The 10224-nt window shown below is 66.3% G+C and overlaps 1 protein-coding gene across 1 annotated transcript; it reads left to right on the forward strand.

Moving 5' to 3' along the window:
• The first annotated feature begins 30 nt into the window (after positions 1-30).
• On the forward strand, positions 31-9909 carry EMID1 (EMI domain containing 1). Its single transcript, XM_030500367.2, has 15 exons — positions 31-219; positions 2443-2556; positions 2647-2750; positions 3788-3874; positions 3963-4024; positions 4163-4292; positions 5106-5204; positions 5390-5524; positions 5763-5849; positions 5946-5998; positions 6087-6131; positions 6245-6289; positions 6372-6416; positions 6904-6988; positions 9428-9909. The coding sequence occupies exons 1-15, from the start codon at positions 65-67 to the stop codon at positions 9538-9540; spliced, it is 1359 nt and encodes a 452-aa protein (XP_030356227.1). The 5' UTR covers positions 31-64; the 3' UTR covers positions 9541-9909.
• Positions 9910-10224: the final 315 nt, after the last annotated feature.

Below are 10224 nucleotides of genomic sequence, written 5' to 3' on the forward strand. Positions count from 1 at the left end.
CTCCTCCCGCTCCGCTGCCCCTCCCGCCGCTCGGTGCCGGTGCCGGTGCCCGGGCAGCGCCGGCATGGCTGGACGTGGCCGGGGGCGCTGCCGCCGCTGCCTGCCGCTGCCTGCACCGCTGCCTGCACCCCTGCGGCTCTGCCTGTGCCTCTGCTGCCTGCTGCTGCCGCCCGCCGCCGGCTCCTGGAGCCCGGCCGTGCTGCCGCCCGCAGCCCGCAGGTACCGGCACCGGGGCACCGGGGCCGCCGGGGACACCGACGGTGTCTGGGCACGGGGGTGGAGCGCAGGAACCGGGGAGGGGGCGCACGGAGCGTTGGGGGCACGGGGGAAATGGGCAACGGGTACCGGGGGGCATCGGGCACCGCGTACCAGGACATCGGGTACGGGGGGGCACCGGGTGCTGGGTATCGCAGGGCAGGGGCTGCTCGGTCTGTGCTGCTGGGGCTACCGGGGCTGGGAAGGGTGGGGGGCTGCCGGGGCTTTCTGTGGGATACTGGGAGCAGCGGGACCGACTGGGGCTTACTAGGGGGTTACTGGGGCTAGTAGGACTTATGGGGCTAGCATCACTGCTGGGCTTATCCAAGCACCCAGGGCTCGTTACTGGGGGTCCTGGGCGCTCTGGGACTGCTGGCGCTGGTGGTGGGGGTCCTGCCCATGCCCGGGGAGTGGCGGGGACCACCCCTGCCCGTTTTGGGGGGCCATGGTCCCCGTCCCCCCCCCAGCCCGGTCCCGGCGCCGCGCAGGGGGTGCCGGGGGGTTGTTTACAGGAAATCTTTGGCTCTGGCCGTGTCTCCGGCACCGGATTGCCGGGACCTCCCGGTTCCGCTCGGGTCGGCGACGGGCAGAAGCTGCCTCATTTCCCCTTCCCCTCCCGGCCAAGCCCAGGAAGCCCCCGGCGCCCTGGCACTGTCCTGCGGGGTCCCCTCGGGACACCCCAGCCCGTGACCCGGCACCCACCACCCTGCCGATGGCATCAGGGAGCCCGGGAGCCCCCATCCCTCTCCTCGGGCTAAGGCATGGCTGGGATCCTCCGTGTCCAAGCAGGGGGCACAAAGCCAAGAGGCTGCTTTTGGGAAGAGGGTGGTTTGGGATTCGGAGCCAGCCCCAAGGCGGGCTCTGCCCCGGGTGTGTGTCTGCAGAGCCCGGGGCAACTCGGTGCAGGAGTGGTGGGCCAGGTCAGGGGAGGCCACACAAGCCCCTGCATGCCAATGCCTGATGCCCGCCAGCTCCTGTCATCCCTCTGCCAGGAGGGAGGAGAAACGGGCTGGGATCCATCCCCATTCCCCCTTCCCCATCCCCATCCCTCATTCCCCATCCTCATTCCCCCAACTCCATTCCCCTTTTCCCTTTCCCCATTCCCCATTCTCCATCTCCATTCCCCCATCCCCATTCCCCACTCCCCTTTTCCCTTTCCCCATTCCCCATTCTCCATCTCCATTCCCCTTTCCCCAGTCCCTGTTCCCCATTCCCCATTCTGCTTTCCCCATTCCCTATTCCGCTTTCTCCATTCCTTTCCCCCACTCCCTATTCCCCTTTCCCCATTCCCCATTCCCATTCCTCATTCCCCATCCCCACTTCCCATCCCCACTCTCCGTTCCTCACTCCCCTTTGCCCATTCCCGTTCCTCATTCTCCTTCCCCATCCCATCCCATCCCCGCGGGCACCCGGCGCAGCCAGCGCTGGCACCGCTCCTGCACCCTCGCCCCACAGCAGCACGGCCACATCCCATTGCCATATACATGGGAAACATCGTCCGGGGGCCGGATGGGGACAATGCTGGGGGGTGCCCTCGTAGGTTGGGGGGGGGCTGGAGGTGCCGCTGCCCCCCAGGACCCCGCGGGTGGCAGCAGGAGCGCGGAGCAGCCGCGGCGGGCTCGGCGCTGTCGTGGCGCTGGCGCCGGGCCCTCTTGGGCTGCTGCCCGGCCGGAAAGCCCTGTGCCACCCTGCTGTGCCCCCCCCGGCACCTCCCAGACAATTGTCCCCTCCCCGCTGCCACCGCCTCCGAGCTTGCAGGGGCTGCGGCGGCCCCAAAACCTCGGCGTTTGACCCGAATTGCAGAGCCGAGGGTGCAGCCCGCCCTGCCTGGGACACGGGGACACTGCTGTCCCCCCCCTTCGCAGGGGGAAACTGAGGCTGTGCGGGCAGAGCCTGGCATGAGGAGCCCGAAGAAAGGAGCCTTTGTGCCGGGTGGGGTGGGCTGGGGGTGCGGGGGGGGCTCCGGGCGCTGCTCCAGGCCAGCCGGCGCCAGCGTCATGCCGGGTGGGAATGCTCCAGGAATGCGGGGCCCCAGTTCCCCCCGGCGTGCCAAGGATGGGGCTCCTCATGGGCACCCCGAAAGCTGGGTTAGGGAGGATTTGGGGGGGTAAGACCCCCTGGGATGGGGTGGGGGGACACTGGCAGCCCCATGGGCAGGGCTGGTGGCACTGGGGGTCTCTCTTGCAGCAACTGGTGTTCGTACACGGTGACACGGACGGTGTCGTGCCACGTCCAGAACGGCACCTTCCTGCAGCGCGTGTTCCAGGGGTGCCGCTGGCCCCTGGCCTGCAGTGGGGGCAGGTGAGGACATGGTGATCCCCCCCCCCCCCAGCACCCCGGGGTGCTCCATCACCCCGCGATGGGGTGACACGCAGCACTTTGTGCCAGCAGCTACCGCACCATGGTCTGGCCCATCTACAGAGTGAGCTACAGGACCCTGACAGCGCTGGAGTGGAGGTGCTGCCCCGGGCACAGCGGGAGCAACTGCCAGGAAGGTGGGAATGGGCTCATCCTGACCTGGTGCTGGGCTTCTGGTGCTCGCCATGGCTGGGGAGGGGGGGGTGTCAGCCAGGGGTTGTGATGGGGATGTGGTACCCTCCCGCATTGGGATTGCTGCGGGGGAGAGGTGGATGGGTGGATGGGTGGATGGATGGATGGATGGAGGGAAGTACGGATGAGGACGTTCTGTGTGGGTGAATGGGTAGATGGGTGGATGTTCCCATGGATGGATGGATGGATGTTCCTGTGGATTGGGTGGGTTGATGGCTGGATGTTCCCATAGATGGGTAAATGGATGGATGTTTTTTGGGTGGAGGGATGGATGTTCCCATGGGTGGGTTGATGGATGGGTGTTCCTGCGGGTAGATGGATGGGTAAGTGGATAGATGGCTGGCTTGATGCTCCTGTGTAGGTGGGTGGGTGACATCCCTGTGTGTGGATGGATGGGGAGGTGGGTGAGTTGGGATCGGCAGATCCCTGTGGAGCAGTGGGTCACGGCTGGCAGATGGATATCCCCACATTAGGCTGGATGGGGACATGCAGGGGTGGGTGGGTGCTTGGCTTGGCTGTGGATAACAGCCCCATCCTCAGCACTGGGTCCCCAGCCTGTTCTTCATCCCCACCCTCACCCTCCTCCTCCTCCCTCCCTCTCCCTCGGACCCCACTGTGGGTCGCCAGCCCATAGGGGCAGTGGGTGGCACGGGGAGCGCTGGAACCAGCTGGGTGGCAGCAGCGCGGGGGGGCTCTTCCTCCTCCTCCTCTCTGTGTGCTTGGCCGGGTGCCCCACATCTGGCCCCGCTCAGCGCGGCGCTGCCTGTCCCCTGCACCGTGGTGGCACTGCCTGTCCCCCCGCTGTGGGTCAGGGATGTGGGCACTGACCCCCCCCTCCAAGCTGGGTTTGGGGGGGTCTCACTGTATAGAGCTGCTACAGGGCCATGGGGTGTTGTGGGGGTTCAGCACTTGGGGGGGGGTTAGGGGCTGGGTTTGGGGGATCTGAACCCCCCCTTTTCCTGACCCCCCCCTTTCTGAGCAGAGGCTCCCACCTTCCTGTCCCTGCGGGACACCGGCCGCCCCAGCGCTGCCCCACGGCGCCCCTCCCTGCGCCCCACGGCTTTCTCAGGTGGGTCCAGCCCCACGGCACCCATGTGGGTGAAGAGGGGTGGGTGCCCCCCACCCCACCGAGGTGCCTCCCCGCTTCCCCCCCATAGGATGCCTGAACTGCAGCCGTGTCGGGGAGCTGACAGCCCGGCTCGCCACGCTGGAGGCACAGGTAAAGCCATCCCCGTGCCACGACCGGGGGTCCTGGCCCCCCCCGAGCATGGAGCCACCCCCTGAGGGGTGCAGAACCCCGGGGGGGGGTCACCTTGTAACCCACAGCACCCAATCCTGCTATCCGGTGTCTCTGCAGGTGGCCCGGCTCTCAGTGTCGGACCCACCCAGCACCACCCCAGCATCCAAAAGCAGCGCCCTGGGCAGGGGGGCAGGAATGGGGCAGCTCTGGGGGTCCCCGGCCGCCCGCGGGAGCCCTGGGGATGACGGTACGGAAGGAGCTGCCCTCCCCAACCCCACATGCTGCCCTCCCCCATGGTGACAAGGGCCCCCCTGTGGCACTGGGGTGGTGGCAGCGCCATTGCCCTGGAAAACGTACCCGGGTGTTGTTAATGTTGGGGGGGGCACCTTGGGGACACCCCTCTTGGGGACCCTCAGCCTCACTCCAGTGTCCCATCCCCATCCCATCCCCATCCTATCTCCATCCCATCCCCATCCCAATCCCATCCCCATCCCTATTCCCATTCCATCCCATCCCCATCCCAATCCCATTCCCATCCCCGTCCACGTCCCGATCCCATGCCATCCCCACTCACATCCCAATCCTAATTCCATCCTATCCCCATCCCATCCACATCCCATCCACATCCCAATCCCATGCCCGTCCCCATTCCCATTCCATCCCATCCCTATCCTGTCTCCATCCCCATCCCATCTCCATCCTCATCCCCATCCCAATCCCATCCCCATCCCCATTCCATCTCCATCCTCATCCCCATCCCAATCCCATCCTCATCCCCATCCCCATTCCATCTCCATCCCCATCCCATCCCAATCCCATCCCCATGGGACATTTGGCCACATGTGGCAACCAGAGCTCGGGGGCGGGGGTGGATGTTGAAGGGTTTTGGGCTTTGCTCCCCTCCCAGTGCTTTGGTTTGGGGCAGGGTGGGGGCACCAGCTCTTGGGGTGCTCCCGGACCCCTGCTCTCCCCAAGGGGGTGATGGTGGGGACTGGGTGCTGGGGGGGCACCCACCGAGGGGGGGTCCCGGCTGCTGTCCTGAGGGTGCTGTTGGCTGCAGGGAGACCAGGCGCGCGGGGCCCCCCCGGCCCCAAGGGGGATGCAGGAGGACAGGGCCCATTGGGCATTCCTGGGGTGAAGGGGCCGATGGGGCCGCCAGGTAAGGGGGGGCCCCGGTGGGAGGTTGGGGGGTTCCATCCCCGGGGGGGCCCATCCCGGTGCCTGGCTCCAGCTGGAATGGGCAGAACTCGGGGGGGTCCCTGCAGCAGTTCTGGGGCTCAGCTCCAGGCAATGGGGGTTCAACAGGGGCCCCCCCATCCTTCACCCTCCTCTTCCTCCTTGCAGGCCCCCCCGGCCCCCCAGGACCACCCGGTCGGGATGGAGCCAGGGGGGTCCCTGGAGAGAAGGGGTCACGCGGGCCCCCCGGCCCCCCCGGGACCCCTGCGCCTGTGGGGCCAGCAGTGCCCCACACCGAGCCCAGTAAGGACAGGATGGGATGGGGATGGGATGGGGATGGGGATGGGATGGAGATGGGATGGGGATGAGGATGGAGATGGGATGAGGATGGAGATGGGATGGGATGGAGGTGGGATGGGGATGGAGATGGGATGCAGATGGGATGGGGATGAGGATGGAGATGGGATGTGGATGGGATAGGGATGGAGATGGGGGGTTATGGGGTCCCTTCCCCATGCTGACCCTCTCATTTTCCCCCCAGGGGACCCGCTCCTGACCAACACTGTCACCGAAGCTGCGGGGGGGATCGTGGGTCCCGCCGGACCCCCTGGACCCATGGGGCCGATGGGTGAGTGCCCCCCCATCCGCACCCCATCGCTTTGGGGCTGCCCCACTGTGGGGCACCCTCCCAGTGCCAACCTGAGCAGTGCCCCCTCTCCTGCAGGTCCCCCCGGCCCCCCCGGTCCCATCGGGCCCCCCGGCCCCCCAGGACCCGATGTAAGTGCTGGGGTAGGGGGCACGGGGTGGGTTCAGCCCCATCGTGTCCCCCCCACCCCATGGCTGATGGCACCTTGTCCTTGCACAGGGCAGAGCCGGGGCTCCCGGCCCCCCCGGGGACAAGGGGGACAGGGTGAGTGTGACACAAGGGGGGGTCTCACCGGGGGGGGTCTCTGTGAGCATCCCCATAATGGGGGTGTCTGTGCTCCCCCCCCGGGTGTTGACGGGCTCTTTCCCCCCCCGCAGGGTCCCCAGGGCCCCCCCGGCAGCCGCGGGCAGGACGGGGCACAGGTAGGGTGCGGGGTCCGGCCCCCCCGGCCACAGCCCCCCGTGTCCCCCCCCACTGCCAGGCCCTCTCCTCTCTGTGTTTCAGGGTGACAAAGGCCCCAGGGGCGAGCCGGGGGACAGGGGCACTTGGGTGAGTGATGGGGGGCACTGGGGGCACAAGTGAGGGGACCCCCAGACCCCAACCCTGCTCTCCCCCGTGTCTTGTCCCTGGGACCCCAATGGTGACATGGGCGTCCCCAGTGCCATATCTCATCCCCAGGACCCCAATGGTGACATGGGGGTCCCCAGTGCCATATCTCATCCCCAGCACCCCAATGATGACATGGGTGTCCCCAGTGCTGTGTCCCGTCCCCAGCACCCCAATGATGACATGGGGCTCCCCAGTACCATATCCCATCCCCAGGACCCCAATGGTGACATGAGGGTCCCCAGTACCATATCCCATTCCCAGCACCCCGATGACCTGGGGGTCCCCAGTCCCTGGGGTTCCCCCCACCCCTCGCCCCATTGTCCTGCTGGTGCCCGGGGGGTGTGGGGTGCCCATGTTCCCCCCGTGCCCCACAGCAGGGTCCATGTGTGGGTCCGGCCCCCCTGACCCCATCCCTGTCCTGTGCCAGGGGGAGGGCTTGCACCAGCTCCGCGAGGCGCTCAAGATCTTAGCAGAGAGGGTCCTAATCCTGGAGACCATGATTGGGCTCTACGGTGAGTAAGGGGGGGCCCCGCTCCGGCCATGGGGTGACCCCCATCCCCAGTGGCCCCTATCACATCACCCTGGGCTCGCTGATGTCATGGCAGCGGTGTGATGTCATCGTGATGTCATCATGATGTCATCACCCACACCGTGGTGGCATCGTGGCCACCATGGTACCCCAGGGCCCCCCCCGGGACAGGGACACCGGGGACAGTGTCCACCTTGGGGACACCCTGTGTCCCCCCTGGCAGGCTGGGGACACATCCATGGGGCTCAGCGTGCTGGGGGGTGGCACATGGAGCACCCCAATGGGACCTGCCCGTGCAGGGGACAACCATGTCCCCATCAGCACAAGGGACCCGCAGCCCCCAACCTGGACCTATAGACGTGGGGGAGCCCCTCGCATCCCCCTGGGGCCATGGGGAGCCCCCGGCACCCCTGTGGGAGCAGGAGGACACGCTCCTGGAGACCTGGCACCCTGGGTTGTGGCACCCCATGCTCTGCCAATGCGCTGTGCTTTGTCACCCCGTGTCACCCCGTGTCACCCCACATCACCCCCCATCACCCCCCATCACCCTGTGCTGCCAACGCGCGCTGCTCTCTGCTCTCTCACTCTCCCCCAGGCCGGTAGCTGCCCCCCCGCAGCAGCAGGCCCGGCTGGAGGTCCTGGCTGGAAGGGTCACCTTGCTGGAAGCCACCATCTGGCCAGGTAACCGCTTCCTCCTCCCTCCCCGCCCGAGCCGCGGGCTCCCCGCGGCAGCGGGCACCGGGCAACGGGGGCTGCAGCGCACGGAGCAGGTCCTTGGGGCCCCCCTGGGCCAAGGGTGGCCGTGAGAGCCTCTTGGGTTGAGACGCGACCATGGAGAACCTCTTGGGTTGAGAGGCACCCATGGAGAACCTCTTGGGTTGAGAGGCACCCATGGAGAACCTCTTGGGTTGAGAGGCAACCGTGGAGAACCTCTTAGGCCGAGGGAGACCATGGAGCCCTTCTCAAACCAAGGGAGACCATGGAGATCCTCAAAGCCAAGGGGAACCATGGAGCTTCCCAATCACCAAGAGAGACCATGGAGCCCTTCTCAAACCAAGGGCAACCCATGGAGAACCTCTTGGGCCAAGGGAAGCCCTGGAGCTTTCCAGTGATCAAGGGTGACCATGGAGAATCTCTCGGGTTGAGAAACAACCATGGAGACCCTCTTGGGCCAAGGGAAGCCCCGGAGCTCCCTAACGATCAAAGGACACCATGGAGGCCCTCTTGGATTGAGAAACAACCATGGAGAACCTCTTGGGTTAAAGGAGACCATGGAGCCCTTCTCAAACCAAGGGAAACCATGGAGCCCGTCTTGGAGCAAGAGAGCCCCTGCAGTCTCCAAGGTCAATGGAGGCCATGGAGACCCTCTTGGGTTGAGAAAAAACCATGGAGAACGTCTTGGGCCATGGAAACCCCAATGCTTCCCAGTGATCAAGGGTGACCATAGAGCCCTTCTCAATCCAAGGGGAACCCATGGAGCCCCTCTGGGACTAAGGGAGCCCCTGGAGTTCCCCAGGGCCAAGAGAGACCATGGAGAACGTCTTGGATTGAGAGAGACAACCATGGAGGCTCTTCTGCTAATGGAGACCATGGAGCCTTTCTCAAGCCAAGGGAGACCGTGGAGTCCCCCAAGGCCAGGGGAGACCTTGGAGATCCTCTTGAGCCAAGGGAAACCCTGGAGCTTCCAATGATCAAGGGAGGCCTTTTCAAACCAAGGGAAACCCATGGAGACCCTCTTGGTCCAAAGGAAACCTTGGAGATCCCCAATGATCAAGGGAGACCATGGACACGCTCTTGGACTGAGAAACCACCATGGAGACCCTCTTGGGTTAAAGGAGACCATGGAGCCCTTCTCAAACCAAGGGAAGCCCATGGACCCCCTCTCGGCCCAAGAGAGCCCTTGGAGTCCCCCAAGGTCAATGGAGACCATGGAGACCCTCTTGGGTTGAGGAAAAGCCATGGAGAACCTCTTGGGCCAAGGGAGACCATGGAGCCCTTCTCAAACCAAGGGAGACCATGGAGACCCCCAAGGTCAATGGAGACCATGGAGACCCCCTTGGGTTGAGACAGATGCCCCTGGAGCCCCCCTTGGCCCAAGGGTCCCCCTGGATCCCCCTTGGCCGGAGGGACCCCACGTGCCACCCCATGCCCAGCCCCCCCCCGCCTGCTCACCTACGGGGGGGCAGCGGGTGCCCCCCCCCGCACCCCTCATACCCCCCCCCGCTGTGCTTTGCAGGGTCACACCTCGGGGTGCCAGGGCCGGGTGCCAGCGGGGGGGTCCCTGTGTGTGTGTTTCCCCCCCCAATGGCAGAGTGTGGGGGTCCCTGCACAATGAACCCCATTTTGGGGGGCAGGACCCCCCCTCCAACACTGGGTGGCTTTTGGGGGTCCCTTTGACACCTCTTCTCCTTTCCCCCCACAGAGGCAGAACCCGGCTCCGGTGGTGCCCCCCCCCGGGACAAGCGTGGCCGTGGCCACCCCCCCACGTACCCCATCGTGACCCCCCACCAGCGGCCCCCCCATGGCCACCAGTGACACAGCCTTGGGGGGGGGCACCCACTGTCACCCCACCACTGCCGTGCTGGGGGGGTGGGGGGGCAGATTTGGGGTGTTCCCCCCCCTCCAGTGTCCCCTCTTGGTGCTAGCTGGTGGCACGGCACCAGCCCCCCCCATGCTTTGCTTGACCCCCCCCCAAGTTGGAGCACAAAGGGGTCACAGGGAGTCCCCCCCTTGTCCCTTTTATACCCCCACCCCAAGGGGCAGCTCTGAGGGGGGGTAATTCCTTCCCATGTGCCCCCGTGGTGACCCCCAGTGCTGGGGGGTGACAGTGGGACACCCCCCCCCCCCGAGCTTCATCCTGCTGCTTTGGGACCCCGAGGTCATTAAACGCCGCCTGAAGCCGTGTCCTGCAGCATCCCTCAGTGCCCTGGGGTGAAGGGGCACTCATGGGTGCTGTGGGGATGGGGGGGGGTCCCATGGGTGTTGTTGGGGTTGGGATGGGGCTATGGGGAGACGGGCCGTGGGGACCTGCAGGAGGACCCGGGGGACACAGGGGTGTGCAGTGCCACCCATGGGACACCCAACCAAGCAGTGCCACCCATGGGACAACCACACACCCATGGATGCCCACCTATGTGAGGCATGGGTGGCACTGTGGGGGCACTGGGGGGACACTTGGGGGGGCACTGAGAGCACTGGGGGGTACTGGGAGGCACTGGG

The sequence above is a fragment of the Strigops habroptila genome, chromosome 11 (genome assembly GCF_004027225.2).
Source record: "Strigops habroptila isolate Jane chromosome 11, bStrHab1.2.pri, whole genome shotgun sequence".
Taxonomy (NCBI): domain Eukaryota; kingdom Metazoa; phylum Chordata; class Aves; order Psittaciformes; family Psittacidae; genus Strigops; species Strigops habroptila.